Here is a 20022-nt window from a genome sequence, read left to right on the forward strand (position 1 = left end):
AACTCTGACTTTTATCACACCACACAATCTTCTGTACGTGAGTGAACAACTGACAGCTCAATTTTATACAGCGTTCGGCACACTCATAGGGATGGGAAACTGAATAAGGCTGGGGCTCTAAAATGAGCATTGGCTACACATTACCTTGGGGTGTAGAAAAAGATCCAATCTCAATGTAGGAAAAGGCATGGCCAAATCCTTTCTGGTTAGCTGTACTGAGTTACTTTAAAGTACAACTGTATGGAGTACTTGAAAGCAAATAGCAACAAACATCTCTAAAAACACAAATGACCAACAGTATTAATTTCAGGAAATTAAGGGAAGTTAAAAGTTCCCATAGCAACCGAGCTGCTCCCGAGTAGCATGCATTAGAATAGAATTTTAACATGAACAAATATAAGTGCTATGATGAAAGATTTAACTGTTTAACTGTTCTCAAAATTCTTATGTTTTGGGGGGAAGGGGAATTGTTTGGTAGTCTTATTTTCCCTATCCCTAAAGGTCAGCAAACAAGGTGACATTTTAGACAGTGCAATCCTATTCATTCAGAAGTAAGCACCATTATATTTAGACTTTCAAAAAGATGTCTTACAATTGCCACCTGGTCACGTCTTCTGTCACTATTCACCATACACAGAGTACAAAAAGAAGAGGGCTGGGGCAGACTTCAAGCACCTTAGCAAATAATTTAAAAGCCTTATTCAATAGTGGGATTTTTGTCATGGCCTGAAGTGGGCAATGTTGGACTAAGCTTCAGTGCTTCAAAATCAATTCTGTAAGCATGAAGAACCTTGCAAGAAGGGATTGTTGACTGCCTACCACTCTTCCATGTATTCCCATGGTCATATGGGAGAAACTCTAGAATGCTTTCCCAACATATAGGAAGGATGGTTGTTCAGTGGCAGAGCACATGCTTTGCAGAACATCCCAAATTCAGCCTATGGCATCGCCAGATAGAAGGGATCAGGTACTAGATGATGGGGAAAGTAACAACCTCAAATCCTAGAAAGCCACTACCAGTCAGAGCCAGGAGCCAGTATGGAGCTATGCTGCTGAACAATCAGACCTGGGATAAGGCAGCATCCTATGTTCCAACAAATATATCACTACTTATGTTTTATTATTAACATATTTTGGAATGTAGAATGGTTTGTTTTTATCTCCTCATGGCCAGAACTCATATTTTCTGCCTTTTGAGACCAGTGCCCCCATAAATGACTTGCTAGTGCTAAGCGGATTGAAATACATGTTTACAGAATTCCAGCAAACTGATGGAAGAGAAAGTGCTGCTTATCTATATCAGGGATCGGCAAGGTTTACCTCGCCTGGGCCGGTTCACTCCAGCAGAGGTCCTTCTGTGGGTCAGATCGTGCGCGCACCCGCAATTTTCGCCATCTGTGCAGATGCGATTTCAGGTGTCTGTGCAGATGAGATTTTTGTCGCCGCGGAAGCGAGTCCCTGCACCACGCTGGTTTAGTGCAGTGCATGGGGACTCGCCGAATGGGCAGCTCGGTTCAGGGGCTGCTTGTGGGCCAGTTAAAGCACCCCCCCCCCGGGCCGCTTGTGGCCCATGGGCCCTAGGCTGCCGATCCCTGTTCTATATAGACTGAGTTTCAAATTGAAATCCCTCAGAAAGTTGGTTTCTTTCAATCTGGCTGGTTCTTCTGCAACGCAGATCGATGAACAACTAAGTGCATGATCCAGCCACAGTTAAGTTCTTTTAAAGACCCATTTATTAAAACTGGAAAACTGAATGCATGTTTGACTTCCACTGAAATCAATGGGATTCAAATACTGGATTTTGTGCTGGAGATTATGTCCAAGGTGGTGGGCTCTCCTTTACTGGAGGTTTTCAAACAGAGGTTGACCACCTGTCATATATGGTCTAGTTGAGATTCCTGCACTGCAGGAGGTTGGGCTAGATGACCATCAGAGTCCCTTCCAACTCTGCAATTCGATGATTCTAGTATCACTTTCACCTGAGGGAATGCAAAAATGTTGCTTGCACACACCCACCCACGGATATCAGCCGAAACACATGCCTCAATAATTTGCCCTTTTAATGTATCAGGATGTACAAAGTCAATGGGGAATGAAGTGATGTCTTGTATATAATAAAAAGGAGTCAGTTACAGATGAGAGTTTTTAGACACAGCAGCGAATAGCACCCTTACTCGCTTTCTCCAGGCAGGGCAAGGAGCCAACCAGACTTGGCAAACTCACTCTCTGCCTCTTTCGCTGCTCACACACACCTGCTGTAGGGCTGCACCTGGTTGCCTAGAGGCAAGTGCTACTTCCCCACAAGCAATCATGTAAATAGCTAATTGCAATATTGCATAAAGGCGCATTAAGCTGTCAGTTGGTTAGCACTGACCAATTTGTAGCATTCAACAAGTCCCTTCATGGTATATGATCCAGAACAGATCTCATGGGATATGGGGTGCTTTTGTCCACACACACAACTGGTCTCAGTATCGCCTTTGTAACATTCTTACATGGAAGTAACAGAACAGTTCTTGAATTCCTTCTCAGTTTTCCAATGGATCTCATTTTAATTCTTTTGTGGTGGTTTAGCAGGACAGTGGGAGAGTAGTTTAAGTATTTTATAACTTCTGCTTCAGTTTAAAGCTTGCATTCCACAGCAATGCAGCTATACATTTTCCTAGAGGATGTTACACAACAGGTGGGAGGATGGAACAACCGTCAAGAGCAGCTTATTTCAAAGGAACAGCACAGTAAACAAGATATTCAAGACAGTGCAAGTTTTGAAAGAGACAGACTATTACTGTATCTTTTAACTTCTTTTTGTTTTTATGAGGTTCATGTGAAAGTGAGGGGTGGGGAAGGAGAGAATAATTATGCTCACAGGATGCAGAATTCTATCCAAAGTGTCCATATGAGAAGGTACACTTATACATGCATTTTCTGCATCCAATTTAACATAGCAGATTGGTGGAATATAGAGCAGGAATTTTAAAATCTGCTGCTGAGGGGGGTTGTTATATGGTCCTGTCACAGTCTAGCTGCCACATTCAGGATTAGTTGTAGTTTCGGAGTCACCTTCAAAGGAAGCCCCAAGTAGAGTGCATTGCAGTAATCCAAGCAGGAGATAACCAGAGCATGCACCATTCTGGTGAGACAGTGCGCAGGCAGGTAGGAACCAGATGGAACTGGTAGACAGCTGCCTTGGATACAAATACAGGGCAAAAGACCCAACTTGCCTTGTCACAAATAAAAAGGTGGGTCCACTCTAGTGCTATCATCACTGAGAAGCAGCAGTTCCTAGGGTCTTTGTCAGAGGCATTTCCCTGACTGCTACCAGGTCACTGAATCAAACTAAGCCAGTGATTATTGAGTTTCAAATTTACCCTTGTTCACAGGACTCTGGATCTGACCATTCATATAGCTCAGTACATTGGATCTAGGCAAGGCTACAACTAAGCACATCAAATCAAATGTTCATAGTGAGAATGGGAGTAATAATACTCTGAACATTGATGCTGTCCAGTCATCTCTGGCTACGCAGCTTTGAAGGTGTGAGATGTTCTAGCATGTTGGGCTAGAAAATTATCTTCAACTGTGACCGGTATATCTTTTTATCAACTCTCCCTTTTGTTGTGACCTGCTCATGAGTCTCGACAACTGTACCGTTGCTACAGAGGCTACACAATGCACTACAAACCAAAACACATTACACTAGAGCTCAAACATCTGGGCATAAATAAAACTGATGTTTTATCCTTATAAAACCTTTGATCCTGCATATCTCAGAGACTTCTTCCTCACTTATGTGCCACTGTGACCTTTAAAAGCACTCTCTTGACTTTACTTACAGAGAGGCTATTTAAAAAGCAAGGGCATGTAAATATTGTTCCCAGTGGCTGCCTACTACTATGGAATTCGCTTCTGCAGGAGACCTAGCAAATTTTGAACCCTGATCATTTTGCAGAATACTTTAAAATTTTGCTTGAGCTAGCGTTTAAGAGCCAAGGTTAAAGGCAGACCATTTTGGGTGATGGCAGAAGTTTTATATCATAATGTATATTTCATCAGACATGCTGTAAAGCCACTGATAAATGTTAATACCCTCTCCCTGACCCCTCAGAATGAAACAGAATACTATGAATGCTCAGACGATGTAACAAGCTTACATTATATCCAATTGTGAAATCCTCGGATATATTAACTAGAAATTAGGAACAGGCTTAATCCTCCAAAAGGTAAGAAAAATACTGGACTAGAAGACTTGTGTCAAACTAGAGATATAAATTGTATTTTTACATATATGTTGCACAAACTTTTATGGCATTTTCCACAAACACCAATTAAGATTTCTATCAGCTTCAATGGAACTGCCATTCAATCAGACAAGAAGTTACGGCAATTGCATTAGCCCACAATTTTGAATTTTAGTCCATAGAATTGAATCTTATAGTATAATCCTAGCCACGTTTAGTCTGATGTCTCAGATATAAAATCCAAGTAAATAAACACTTACTGTCTGGCCTGATCCTTATTGCCATATGTTACATTAACTACTGCAGTCTCTGTCTCCGTATTCACTAGAAAAAGAAAGGAAAGGAAAAGGTTATATTGGGGGGGAGGTTAATTTTATGCTTACATCCCTAAATTTTTTCTTTAATTGTCTGACTTTAGTGTTACCTTGCTCACAGTTCTCCACTGTTCCATACTGTGCTAACAATCCGTCTAGCACCTGTGAAAAAGGAGCACATTAAAATTAGTTTCTATGGTAGCTGTATGTGAAAACAGCCTGTAAGAAACCCCAAATTATGTTTGCTTTTTACAAAACTATTGGGTATGGCTTTCCCCTGAACCGCCCGAAAGTTTCTCCATCTTGTGTTCTCTATTTGAACTCCAAGTATAGCTCAAGAAGTAGCAACAAAATGAATGCATACAACAAACCTATTGTGAAAACTAGCATTTACAGCAAGTCAGTCAGTTCTCCATAGCTATGAATGGGGGGGGGGGATCTAGACAAGAAGAGAAAACAGAATAAAATACAAACAAAACAGGAACTAGTCTGGTTGGTGTAATGGTAAATTTACACTTCTCTGCTCTAACTCCTTTGCTCCTATATCACAGTCTTTCAATTACTCTTTATTATATAATTTTGGTCCTTATAGTGAAATTGTTAAATTATATTAACAACGACTATCATAGTGCGATTAAAACTGAAAATGCTCATTAAACATAAAAGCTGAATCGAAATAATCAACCTTGAAATATTTCAAATACACCTTGTGTGTTCAGCTATTGTATCTACTACTTACTAAAAGTAATGTGATGCAAAAAGTACTTTACAATCTTTATTTTATAAACATGTTCACTCAGTGAGATGTACTGTAATCCCACTAATTTGAATGGATCTTGCATGGTAGTTAATATGTTTAGGACTATCATAAAGTTATTAACAAGTGAATGATATTATTTAAACATTTTCACTGACATCTGATTAAGAATTTACTTGTGTATGCCTGGAATGTAACCTTTCAAGTCCAACCAACCTACAACATCTTTGTTAATCATACTCAGACTAAATTCAGCAAGAATTGTAAGAATATTTCGTTAGGTACAATGCCAAAGTACTTGGAAGGACTTTAAAACACACCTCAGATTTTAGGATCACAAAAGCTACTTATACTTTAGCCCTCTTATTTTAAGATTCAAACGACCCCTTTAAAAAGGAACCTAATTTTTGGAAATACAGCTTTTTGCCCCATAAGCATTAGGCTACTTTTGGGCTTGCTAGCCTGTTTAACTGTTAATTTTACTTATTTTAATTGTTTTTAACTGTTCTTATTGATAATCTTAATATTTCTTGTAAATTGCTTAGAGGTTTCACTACAATCAAGTGGTATATAGATTTTTCTAAATAAAAATAAATTATTTGGGGGCTATTGTAAAGAACCCAGGATAAAGTAACCTGATGCTTTTTGCTTCCTTTTTGATACAGAACAAAGGGTGGAGGTGGCAGAAATGATTTAAGGTATTTGATGTGGCTTGGGCATGTCTCTGTGTGACCAACAATTTAGTATGGGGCAATGTATGATAAATTCTTGGTGGCTACATTTGTAAGCAGGTTAAATGTTTTATTTACAATTGGTATAAAAATGCAGTTAAATAAATAGATATATTTACAATAATATAAATGTTTAGCTGTGGAAAGAATCTTCAAACTTCCATGATTGCATGATGCTATTAATATATGAAATACGGTAATAACACTTTTGAGCTAAAACCTCTATTTGGACATTGGAAGAAAAATACCATAGCTATTTGCTAGCAGACTTGATATAACATTGTTCCCTCTCCCTTAAGTTAAAACAGTATTCTTGTATGAGAGCGTAACACAGTGAAGTGTAATTTTCCTCTCTTACTATTAATACTATGTTTGAGACAGCTGAATACTGTTATATTATTATTGTGGGGTGTCAAATGATGTCTTGCTTCTTCAAGACATGCCTTGATTCTTCAAAAAATTCAGGATTATAAAGGAAATTATAGAGGCTGTTGTAATTTTTTTTGGGTGGGGGGGGAGAAATGCCAAGATAAACTACTGTGCTGTTTATAATGAAAGTTCTGTTCTTTTTTTCTTTTTAGAAAAGTTATACACATGTGCACAACACATATAAACATTTCTAAGTAGATACAATGTTATGGAAATGTTTGGGTAAATCATTAGTGGAGATTCTGTTTATTAATTTTCATCAGCCTTTTGTGTTGATCTCGTTTAGGTGTCTGACATGGTTGAAGGTGTTATTTGTATTACAACATGACCAAATAGTTAAGGAGTCTAAAGATCAGCATACTGCAATAGTGGAGACTTTATCGTTGTTTGTTGTGTTGACATACATAAAAAATTGTGTCCATTTCCAAGGATGTGTTAGAAGTATGTATACATACATACATACATACATGCAAACACACAGGTTCCCCGGTTACCCTCACAGACTGATGGAAATATGAGAAACCAAGCTTGCATATAAATATGAGAATTTGCCACCAAATATTTAGCTCACTGTTCACCAGCACACAATAACACCCTTGCTCATGTCGGACAAGTTGGAAAACTGCAAGGCCAAATTACAACACCATCACATGAAAACAAAACAAATAATAAGCATGCCACCAAGAGAGGACCATGCCATGAAAAACCACCACGCCTCAAGCAACATGTATATGAATGCATTAGAAACCCCTTCAGCATTAATTAAAATTAGCTCTTGCATTCTAGATTCTTTATACGCTTGAGTTTCCTTACACACTTTTCATACTATCTAGCTCCTGCTTCCTGCTTGATTTGGACATATCCCCCACCCCCCAATCACTTTACATTTTATTTCAAACAGCCAAATCCTCTCGCTCTACTTTGAGACAAGCCAGTTTTGTCTGAACTCCTCATCCGCCTCCCTATCACCACGTGCAGCCGTGTTGGGCAACGAAAACCAATTTTCTAGCCAAGTTGGTAGTGCGATAGCAATCCTGATGAGCAGCTGAAAAGAAAAGTTTGTTTGTATAAATATTTACTCCAGCTAGAAAATAATTCATTCCTTTTTTATGAAGGAACTCTGGCTTTGTCTACATTGGGTCTCCTCCTCTTGTTATAACACAGATGCCTCTTTCTTGCACACAAAAAGCTGCAGTCTTACACTGTGGACTTTCATTCATCAGACTCTAAAAGCCAACCCTTGACTGTGTTATAAACAGTACTATCCTACACCAAAACTCTAGGGGAGTTAATATTTGAAGTGTTTCAATTCAAACCCAGTTTTCTCATTCATTCTCATACATATCTATATCAATATCTATATAGAGTTATCACACACATGGAGTGATCTTATTCACACAGTTGTTGCCAAGGTGTTATGAGCATGGTTGTCAGCTGAGCAACTTAAAACTATAGCACAGGGTCAACTGAACACATGAAAATCAATGAAGGCTTTAAAAACTACAATATAGACTAATATTTAAAAGGAATACCATAAGCAAAACTATGCTTTCAAGCTATACTGATGAAACAATACTTGGAACATTTTTAACAGCTTGTTTAAAAGGCAAGCCTACACATTTTTACACTGGCATTCTTAAAATTTAATGCTAGACCACAGAACTAAAGTCTAGAAATGGGGGTAATGGAATAAGAACATCCAAACGTACTTAGTGCATATTTGTAATTTAATGGAAAACTAGTGATGATAGAAAGTGGTAGTTATTTCAGGAAAAAGAAGGAAAAAGACTCTCACATGTAGCAACTTGGTAGGCAAAAATGGAAGTTTGGAAAAATATATTTTACTGAACTAGCAGAATCACAGAATTGAGGAGTTGGAAGGGGCACAGAGGGTCATCTAGTCCAACCCCCTGCAATGTAGGAACTGCAAAACGTGGCTCCTCATCCAATGTGAAACCATACTGGACCCTACTTAACTTTGCAAATGTGCTAGCAGTTTTCTTGCTGCACAGGGAGTATGCTCAACATGAAATGCATAGCTGGCCCACTAGTTCATATCTGCATCAAACCAAATTTTTCATGACTAGGATAGATAAAAGTTTTGATGTATATAGAACTGGTCTTTATACAAAAGGAGATACTGGCTGGAGAAAAGCTGCCTACACAGGATGCCATTATAGTTGTGGCAGCACAAACTTCCAGATTTTTGTTGAAGCTGCACCTTTCTTCTTAAGGGAGGGATAGCATACAGCAGTAGCAGGACTGGAGGTAACACCACAACCCCCCTACCCCTTTTAGACCTTGTAAAGAAAACCAATTTGTTTGAACTGCTTTTAATGGATATTGTGTCATTCGTATTGTAATGTATGTTGCAATGTGTTTGATGGGGGAAGTCTGGTAAGGTGAACTTTGGTTTATCTGTCACTGAGGGGCCTTAAGTGACAGTTGAGTAGGGGTTGGAAACAGAAGTCTCAGTATGCAAAAGAAGGATAGAAAGTATGCATAGTATCCTGGTGGTTGCGGCTCATAATTCTTATTGTGACTGGCTGGAGCTAGACTGGGGGTTCGGAGGCAGAAAAAATGAATATATGGCTGGGTGCTAGTCAGTCAGGGTCGGTTTGTTTTGGTTGATGGTTGGCTTCTGTGGTGAATGCAGAAGAAGATGACAACGACCAAGGAGAAGAATTGAGGAAGAAGGGAGAAGACCTGAAAGGAAGGCAGAGTGACTAGGTAGCGTAAGACTTACTAGGGTAGCTGAATCACTTGGTATGGATGATGAGAAGATAACCTGTCTATGAAGAGCAGAAGTGAGAGGCAGTATGGAATACTAGGCTCTGGTGCTTGGCAGGAGAGGCAGAGAAAAGAGTCCACAACAGGACAGCAAAAACAGACCTTTGATTCAATAGGTCAAGTAGGGTTTGAAATAGAGCTCTCAAATGTGTTGGTGGGGCTTAAATGGGGTGCAGTAAATACAAGAGCAGTCTAGCAGAGGAGCTTTCATAATGACTGGTTCCTCTAAGCTCTCTTAGTTTAGTAACAGTAGTGCAAAATAAGCTGTTGGCATTTAAAGCAACAGTAAGAAGTTATCAATGTGTTTACCTGGGCTCCTTTGGGAGGAAAGGCAGGATAGAAATTTAATAAGTAAGATAGATAGATAGATAGATAGATAGATAGATAGATAGATAGATAGATGATAGATAGATAGATAAACCCATTTAAAGAGACAGTAGTATATTAAAGTACCCACACAAACCTGTGCAATATATAATCCTGTATTAAATAAGACTTTTAATATCTTTGTTAAATATAGTACCTAGACCTGATTGGCTTTGTTCCATGGAGTATTGGTAAGTTAAGACAGCAAAGAGTGTAAGTGATATTAAATGGTGGCAGCATACTGTTTCAGGAAAACCATTGGAGCAGAAGTTTGCTTTAGTTAGTAAAGTAAGAAAATCGCCCCTCCCCTCCCCAGACCTGCTCAATTTGGACTTTTTATCTAGAATGCATCTGGCTTTCCTTCTGAGAAACTGAAAATAGCATTTGGGATATGTATGTGAAAATAATATGATAGAAGAATTATGAAATAATGAACAGTGCAGGAATAGCCAAATTGTGGCTCAGGCTAGGATCAGACAGATCTGGGTTCAAATTCCTGTTCAGTCGGTGAACCACTTCATAACCTAACCTACATCACATGGGTGTTGAGAGGATGAACTTGGTTAGTGGAGAATCACATACACGGCCCCAAGCTCCTTGGAGGAAGTACAAGAGGTAAGTGAAATAAGCCTTTCCTAAAATTGTTAGTTCTTTTACGAACTAGCTTTCTACTCTGCTGCACAAATTAAAGAGGTGCAATGTTTTTTACCCACAGAAGAATGCTAAGACTAGTTTGCTTACTTGTCAGCTCTGGCAGTGAATAGAGAGTGTCTAAGAGTGATCAGCTTATTCAAAAACAATGGTTCAATCTTACACTCAGCACACACAAGCTCAGTCTTCAGTAGGATTCAAATGCACATAGCTAGGAATGGGACAGCTGTAATCCACTATACCAGTCCCTTCCTGAAATTTCTGTGCTAGGATAATGAGCATCCTGGAGGCCAAGCAACAATCAAGGATTTTACCAAGGTTTCATTCTTACCATTTACTTAACAAGCTCCAACTTATGTGAGAGGGTGGCAGGATTTCCACCTGGAAATCATTTTTAAAATGCTAAAAAATGGAGGCCTACAGGACATCTGGAGTGAAAAAAACCCAGGAGACACCAGTCACACATTCCAGTCCGGGCGCCATGGCACAACGTTCAGACTGGATAGCATTCTGCTCACATAAAGCCTGATCCCCTTGGTTGAAACAACAAACATTGGTAACATCAAGGTAACAGACCATGCCCTGTGGAAACTACCCTTAAATTAGGAGAGGGAACACAAACCACTCCATCATGGTCCTTTAGCCCTATCCTAACCACAAGCCAAGTAACTAGAGAAAGTTTCATGAAAACTCTTCAAAACTATTTCAAGGAAAATGATGCAGACAACTTAACAAGCCCCCTTCTCTGGGACGCAATGAAAGCGGTCGCTAGAGGAGCTTGCATAAAAGAGAAAGCATCACTCAAAAAACAAACCTCAAAAATTAGCAAACTTGAATAAGACATCACAGCTCTTTCAACACGATACAAACAAGCAGGAGCTTAAAAAACTCCATAAATTCATAGAACAAAATGGAAGGGAGACTGACTCACTAGAAATTAATAAAACAATGATCAACATTCTATACACAATACAATGTACAATTTTACAAGTATGGAGGGAAAAACTCCAGACTATTAGCAAACAGGTGCCGGAAAAACATCACTTAAAACAATACCACACTGCATTACTAAAAAAGATGAAACACAACATTATCCTCCAAAGAAATAACTTCAGAATTTGTGGAATTTAACTCTAATCTATACTCTTCCCAGAACCCGTATGAGTAAGAAATCAAAACCCTTTTAGCAAGACTATCCATGCCAATTTTAACTGCAGAGCAACAAGAATGAATGGACAGTCCTATCACCTCAGAGGAATTAGAGATGCTCCTCAAAAATCTGAAACCCCAGGCCCAGATGGCTTCACAGCAGAATTCTATAAAAAAAATAAATCAAGGTAAGTCTGGCGCCCTACATGACTCACCTATTTATTGACATCCTATAAGGGCCCCCCACCCCCCAAAACCTGGACCTCCTCCAAAATAGTCTCTATCCCAAAACCATTCAAAGATAGCCTCAAAGTAGAATTATATTGCCCGATCTCACTGATAAATCAGGAGTACAAAATATTCACATCAATCCTGGCTAAGTCTTCCTGCACAAACTAATAGCCCCAGATCGAGCTGGCTTCATCCCTTGTTGCAACATAACAAATCCCATCAGTAAGTTACTGAACCTGATCAACCATAGCAAAACAACTAAAAAACCACTGACAATTATGTCCCTAGATACAGTGGTACCTCGGGTTACATACGCTTCAGGTTACAGACTCCGCTAACCCAGAAATATTACCTCAGGTTAAGAACTTTGCTTCAGGATCAGAACAGAAATTGTGCTCCGGCAGCGTGGCAGCAGCAGGAGCCCCCATTACCTAAAGTGGTGCTTCAGGTTAAGAACAGTTTCAGGTTAAGAACGGACATCCGGAACAAATTAAGTACTTAACCCGAGGTACCACTGTATACTAAAAGCCTTTGATTGCTTCGAGTGGAAATACCTACTAGCAGTATTAACCAGCATGAACTTCGGTCCTTCTGTACTACAAACCCTCAGACAAATTTACTCCCAAGCCTCAGCTAAATGCATAATCAACAATATGGATTCCACCACCATTGCAATCCAAAGAGGTATGGAGCAAGGATGCCCGCTGTCTCCCTTTCTATTCATCCTGGCTCTGGAACCCATAGCAATTCGACCCCGGGCAGCCCCCTAATATCATGGGTATGGAATTAACAGGCAAAACATATAAACTAGGACTCTTTGCTGATGACTTGATGATCATGACACTAGGCCCAATTAAAACAGCAACCACTCTGACTGAAGAACTCAATACTTTTGCAATGGTGTTAGGCCTTCAGGTGAACTTTACTAAATCTGAGGCAATGTGCTTCAACACTCCCTCTCATATCCAAAAAGAATTCACCAACATCACAAAGATAAAGCTCCGTCGTACCAAGTTTAGATACTTACAGATACTTAGGGGTACAAATAACCAAACCTTAACAAATTACACCTCCAAAATTACAAGCCTCTCTGGCAATAAATTGACAAAGACCTGAAAAAGATGGAATAAATCTAACTTTACTCTCTCAGATAAAATAGCCAGATAAAAATGATCATGGACCACTGGTACCAATTGTATTGGAAATGGCCTTGTTAGAAAAGTTAACCAACAAACTAAAACTGACATGAGGACAAAAGAAAGATGACACATTCACCCTGGTATGGCTCAAACTGACAACAGTAATAGAAGGGATCTTCCACCAGCATACTGATGAATATGGTTAACTTGACCCAATATTTCATATCCCCCTTCCACAAACACATACAAATCTCACTACGGTTAATCAAAGGCAATTAAAGGCAAACAAACATGCCCTGCCCCCCCCCAAATCTTCTTTCATCGCCAATATAAACCAACAAATATACAGAATTGACACCGACGTGAAAACCCCTCTTCCCCTACCTTCAGAAACATATTGTTTTACATTTTACATTGAACGTACCAAAATACTTTATAATCTGATCAAAAAAAGAGAAAGAAATTGAAAGTTCTTTGTAGTTCATGAAAATCTTTAATAAAAATTATTTTTTAAAAAAAACTTTGGCATTTCTTAAGCATCTTGTTTATGGCATAAGTATAATGAACAGATTTAAAAAAATCAGATCTGATTTGTACATACAACAATCTTCCATGTCCATTTCCCATTCACTCTCAAAAGTCAGATATCTCCTCTCACACCATTAATTTCAATATCAGGTACTTCACTGCACTTCCATTATCATTACGCCATTCCATCTGGATTTGCCCCTTATCCAGGAGTCTTGACATATATACCATCAAACTATTTTCCTTCTACTGCTGTGTGCATTAGGCAGAATGAGAAGTTCAGTAAGCTTGGCAACATGTCAGAACTACATAATACTGGGGACTGAGAGGGGGGGCTGGCATGGTGCACAGGAAGGAATATGAAAGGGACTGAATAGTTGGAAGGAAAGCTTGAATTATAAGCAAGAAGTGGGGAATCGATGGCGAGACTGAAGCACTGAGCACTGTAGTGTGATGTGGCAAGTATGGGGCTGATGAAAATTAAGAGCAGAAATCTGCTGTTGACTTAATGAAATCTGTCATTCCATTATTATTGTACTTTGTCTGCAGAAATTAAGGGTTTGAGTCAAAGGTTTCCTTCCTTTGGGAGGAAAGCTTTAAAATGTTTGAGTTCTTTATAGATATTGCACCAGCTTCGTATGCAATGTATAGCTTTATGCCACAAATATAGCTATTTTTAATATTACTTTCTAAATCATGGTATGAGGCTTGTTAAATCATGGTATGAGGCTGGGAGCGTATGGGAGATACGGGGCATTTTTGGCATGATAGCATAAGTCTGGCAGGCCCTTGATGTGGCCCTCTGGCTAGCTTGGCCCTCCAAGGCCCAGAGCAAGCAGTGTTAGAAACTCATATATATACAAGCTAGGCACAAAATGGCATCTTAAATCTAGAGTACAGTCACCACACCAGAATGTCTATTCGCCAGGGAGTTGGACCAGATGACCCTTAGGGTCCCTTCCAACACTGCAATTCTATGGTCTCAACTACATTGCTTAACTGTAGCCTGCTCTTTCAAAAATTCACTTGTCCCAGCATGCAAGAAGGAGAAACATGCACAGTGGAAATGGAAATGGTATTAACTATGGATTAAGGCCGAGGTGTTTAAACTGTGGTTCGTTAGTTCCATTTGGGTGGCCTGTGGAAAGGTTGCAGCACTGTCAAATATATCTGTACTCAGCTCTGCCCTTACTTTCCTTGATGTGGTGATGGAGGACTGTGCGTGAGTCAGCTGGCTCGATGGAGAGGTCAGTTGCTAACTGGGCGCCAAGAAATCTCCACTTGGTTGCAACTGGACCCACGCCAGTAGCAAAACGCACCTGGGGAATTTTGAGCACTGGCTGAGCAAGTGTACCTGTGACTGTACCCCTAACCCTACGCCTACTCCCATGTGCTAGTCTGATAATCTAATCTCTAAACTGCATTGGTATTGGTGATCATAGCAGTAGTGTGTCAAGTTTTTCTAAGGCATCGTATCTGATAAAGGCACTATCCCTGGAGAACAAACCTACCTATTGTTGGTATAACAACTTACTTAAAAATAAATTCAGGAGCAGACATCAGAATATGTACATATGATTTCAGAACCCTTCAGACATGCACAAGGAAGAGATCACCTACAATTTCTTACGTTGTTATATAAGTTGGAAACTGCCCAGAATGTCTGGGGCAATCCAGTCAGATGGGTGGGGGTACAATTTTTAAAATACTACTACTACTACTACTACTATTGGGATACCACACAAAGAAGCTATCAGAAGGGAATTTTTGTGTTCAACGTGCATGTGATACAAGGTCATAACCTAGAAACAAAAAACAATCTACTAAGTTGTGGAGTAACTGCTAGAATAAACTGCTGAAAACAATGGGAGTAAACTGAATGTTTTGGCGACACTAATCTACACTCCTAAAAGCCGATCTTATGGACATTGTTTTAAGCCCTTATGACAAACCATGCTGTGTACAAACACTGTGGAATCCTCAATCCCTTACTCCACACAAGGTGAAAATGAAGCTGGAAAGGATAAAAGGACATGACTCATCACAGACTATAAACCTTTGGTGACCTTGATGAAAACAACTTATTTGAACCAAGTACAATTATGATGCCAACATCTTCTAAGAAGAATGATTCAACCCAGTAGCACAGTATGTTCCTGGAAAAGAGCTCCTCACAGCAGATACTTTGCCACACAATGTAAGTAAACACAAGTTAGAGAAGGAGGTTAAGGCTTACATTTGTGCTGTACATGCTTCTCTATTACCATCTGTAAGTCAGTTTCACTAGATCAAAACAACTATTCATGGTGCTCCAGAACTTCACAACTTTTTATACTATATCAGATCAAAATACCTTAGCAATGTGTCAGAGATGACTAGAAAGTACTTTCCTGACCATGGACAAGTGAGTGAATTGGAAGGCCTAATAACAAAATGGAAATGTATTTTATTTTTGGTTTTTCTGAACCACAATCTACAAGGCAAGAAATTCTAGACCTTCCTTATCCACCAAGGGCATCAAGGTTTAACCAAATGTAACAATCAAGCCAAGCTGACCCTATATGGCAACCTTGTGTTAGAAATATCAGATACACACGTTTAGTAACTGCACATGTTAACCACAGCAAGCAATTGCCCCATCCCTTCCAATTAACACAAAGAACCATAGCAAAGGTGGTTTATTTTCTCTATTTACTTATGAAGTAATTCATATGCTGCCTTTGGGGGCATAACCCACTGAAAACAGCTTACAACACTATAAATAGTGATCTAAAATAATCCAAATTAACAAAGGCAACATCACTGAGTCATTAAAATGCCAATTCAAACAGTACAGCAACAAAAGACAGCTCTGCAGAATTTTATTTTTAATAGAAGACATTTAAATATATATATTACTTTTTATACACCATTTTAAAAACCCACAGTGCAGAGATCATGCAGATCTGAGGGAAGAGAGTTCCACAACATGGAAACCACCACAGAAAAGGCCCCATCTCTCATGCCTGCCAGGCAGGATCATAAGCAGGGCCTCTGAGGCTGATCTCAATGCACAGGCAGGTTACAATAGGGACTGCAGGCAGTCCTTCAAATAAGTCCTTCTTAGTACGGTACAAGCTGGCTGCCTCAAAATATCTTTTTTAAAGAGACAATTAAAACCTACAAAATGTGGATCACTACTAAGTAAGATTGAACATCCATGTTTTATACTATGAATTTAATTTGAGATTTAGCTGCTGGTAACCCCAAAAGGGAACAGATATGCTTTCTTCTCTCTGTGCATTCAAAATGGTGACTACAGTTAGTGTGCAGTTGGTTCGGGTAGTAGTGTTCACTGTGTTCAGACAGGGTTGTAACCACCAACCAAAGGATCAGTTCTGCAGTCTGGGGAATGCTCATAGATCCAGCCTAGAAAGCCAAGAGGTGTCAGTGACAAAGCCTTTTCCGACATAACCCTGCCTGTTCCAGGAGATCTTGCTCTCTAAGGTGAGGCAGGTTGTGATAACAGACAGACCTTGGGTCAGCCTCCTGGTGGCCCAGAAACCAATCAGGATTGGGAGGAGTTTTGTCCAATCAGGAGAGAATAGTGAGCTAAAGTTTGAACCATTAAACATTCAAATAGGGCTTGTTTGTCAGTTAGTTAGGACTTGGTAAGTGCTTATATAGGGATCTGTTTTGAGCCTTGTTAGGGCTGAATTAGGGATTAGCTAGACAGGGCAACCCAGATTGTATCCCTGAGGGCAAGGTAAAAATCCTACAAGACGTTCTAAGAGTCATTAGTCAATTCAGAGACAGGTTTAATTTTAAGGCTATTTTTAGCTCTCTCTGTAAAGAACGTGCATCTGAAACAAAGTGTTGTGCCTATTAAAGGTAACCCTGACCATTAGGTCCAGTCGCGGACAACTCTGGGGTTGCAGTGCTCATCTCGCTCTATAGGCGTTTATCCGCAGACAGCTTCTGGGTCATGCTGGCCACATGGCATGACTAAGCCGCTTCTGGCAAACCAGAGCAGCGCATGAAAATGCCGTTTACCTTCCCGCCAGAGCAGTACCTATTTATCTACTTGCACTTTGACGTGCTTTCAAACTGCTAGGTTGGCAGAAGCTGGGACCGAACAACAGGAGCTCTAGGCTCTGCGGTTTAGCCCACAGTGCTACCTGTGTCCCTATGTTGTGCCTATTAGAGTAATTATTAAGATATAACCCTCATCATCTGTATGTAAATAAAATTCTAGTTTTATTCTGAAAGTGCCTCATCCTTACTTTGATTCTCTGGGTGAGGACAAATTCTCCTTTCACATAACTGTCATACCTTGCTGCTTGTTATTAAAAGATAATAACAGACCTTTCAAGTGTTCTGACAGAGAGAGTGTACATTTTAAAAACACTAAAGAAATCCAGTCACATTACATCGCTCCCATCATTATTGAGGGAAGTTGCCACACAGGTAGTGGCCAAGGAAAGGGCTTTTACAGTTGCGGCACCCCACATGCAAATTCTTCCCTGAAGGGTGAGGTGGGGGTTTGTGTTATACCTCTTTCAATATCCTTCTGGCATCAAGCAAAGACCTTTTTATTTCCCCAGGCCTTTAAAATTTTTACAAGTTGTTTTAATCCTGTTATTTTATCTGCTGTTTTATTGTTGAGAAATGTTCTGTTAATTCACTGAAGCATTTTTCCCCCTTTTATGTTAAAAGTAATCTTGGAAATATTATACTAAAGAGTGGCACAAAAGTTTCTAAGTTAATATACATATATTCACTAATTTTGGCTTTAAAAATACTGCTAGTTCTTGAGCATCTTCTCTACACAAACCTCTGCTTGATCAGTTGTTTATACAATTCATGTGTGTGTCATCAAATTGCAGCAGTAAGGGGCTTGTTTATATCTAACTATATTGAGGTTAAAAAAGGTAAAGGGACCCCTGACTGTTAAGTCCAGTCATGGACGACTCTGGGGTTGTGGCGCTCATCTTGCTTTACTGGCTGAGGGAGCCGGCGTTTTGTCCACAGACAGCTTTCCGGGTCATGTGGCCAGCATGACTAAGCCGCTTCTGGTCAACCAGAGCAGCGCACGGAAATGCTGTTTACCTTCCCGCCAGAGCGGTACCTATTTATCTACTTGCACTTTGACGTGTTTTTGAACTGCTAGGTTGGCTGGAGCTGGGACTGAGCAACGGGAGCTCACTCCATCGAGGGGATTTGAACTGCCAACCTTCTGATCGGCAAGCCCTAGGCTCTGTGGTTTAGACCACAGCGCCACCCGCATCCCTGGCATATAAAGGTTAAGAGGCACAAATAAAGAGACACGTTTTTACAATAATCTATATTCTGCTACCTAGTTAACATAGAGCTTCTGAAATTATGATGTGCTGCTATGGAAATAACCAGTGGCAGAAGAATTACAAGAAAAAGCTAGAGAGTTTCTATTTCTAAAAGTTGCTAAAATGTTAATGTTTATACAGAGAAGAGAGGCTCAGATCAGCTTTTTGAGACATAAAATGAATCAGGAAATTGCCAGTCACCTGAAAATGTACTGTAGAACCCTGAAATATATCTCCAACTGCCTAACATTAACGGCAGCTGTTAAGAAATATTTGGAAGGTTCTGTTATTCAGTTTTGCAAATTATCCTTCAAAGAACAAAATTGCTCTTGCCAACAATTTGCATGTGTTAGAAGACCAAGAAAAAGGAGTGAGAAAACAAGGGAGAGGGCGAAAGAGGCAGAAGGTGAAAAACAAAGCACCAATTTATCCTCTTAAAAGAGGTTGAAAACAAAGATGAATGCCTACCTCCCACTGCAAGTGTGGCGGGATATTTCTGATTTGAAGTTTTCGACTCCTGGGGATGGAGAGAGAGAGCCTGTTATTTAAACACAAAAAATGTACACTCCATAACACGTCTCTGAAAATTACTAGGTCAAAATGAGTTCTATAGTAAGAAGCAATTATCACAAAATCATTTCATTATATGCCTACAAATAATTATATACCTTATGCTCACCAGTAAGAGTCAATTGAAGAGATACTACTAAAAAACCCACTCCTCTTCACAGTATTTTCTTGGCACATTGAAGCATTTCTTAACACATGAAACATCTTTGCTTCAAGAATATTGTGTCTCCTATCATACTGTTTAAATATGGTGGCATTATTTTTAGACTTGTAAAAACTATCCCCAAATTTGAAACTTCACAAAATGGTGCATGAGAGAAAGAAAGAATATGTAAATTCTAAAACCATGGTCAGTTTAATTAGCACTTGAATTCCTAACATTCCATGCTTCTGAAATCTTGACTAGCTGTTGTATTGTCACCTTTGTTTCAAAGATATTGGCCCTCACTCATCTATCTTGCAATAAAAGCATTTGCTTTGTAATAGTATAAACAAGGCCCAGTGGCATCCGGAATGGAATAATAGCCAAACGTTTTGTCTCTTCACCTCTCATTCCTTTTCACCTGAAGAAGAATAAATGCACACCCAGAATGCTACATAACCTTGGGATCTTCAGCAATGTACAGATAAAAAAGGTTCTGTATATCACATGGGAAGTGTATGTACTTCCTCAAAGCTAGAAAGGCTATTCATACAAGAACTCAGAAAATTCACAATTAAGGAGATTTATTGAGATAGACAAAAAAATAGAATGCAATAAATATAATCAAGGCAACAACCCTATACACGTACTCAGTAATAAATACCA

General features: G+C 39.5%; 1 protein-coding gene across 4 annotated transcripts in view; it reads right to left on the minus strand.

The window, feature by feature from the left end:
• Nucleotides 1–20022, minus strand: part of IGF2BP3 (insulin like growth factor 2 mRNA binding protein 3) — a 71235-nt gene that overhangs the window by 19018 nt on the left and 32195 nt on the right. For all 4 annotated transcript variants that reach the window (XM_053359505.1, XM_053359506.1, XM_053359504.1 and 1 more), the window contains exons 3-5: nucleotides 19113–19161; nucleotides 4663–4714; nucleotides 4499–4562 (exon numbers count right to left, since the gene is read on the minus strand). In XM_053359505.1, coding sequence (XP_053215480.1) covers nucleotides 4499–4562; nucleotides 4663–4714; nucleotides 19113–19161 — 165 coding nt within the window. The remainder of the gene's footprint in view (nucleotides 1–4498; nucleotides 4563–4662; nucleotides 4715–19112; nucleotides 19162–20022) is intronic.

The sequence above is a fragment of the Podarcis raffonei genome, chromosome 12 (assembly GCF_027172205.1).
Source record: "Podarcis raffonei isolate rPodRaf1 chromosome 12, rPodRaf1.pri, whole genome shotgun sequence".
Taxonomy (NCBI): Eukaryota; Metazoa; Chordata; class Lepidosauria; order Squamata; family Lacertidae; genus Podarcis; species Podarcis raffonei.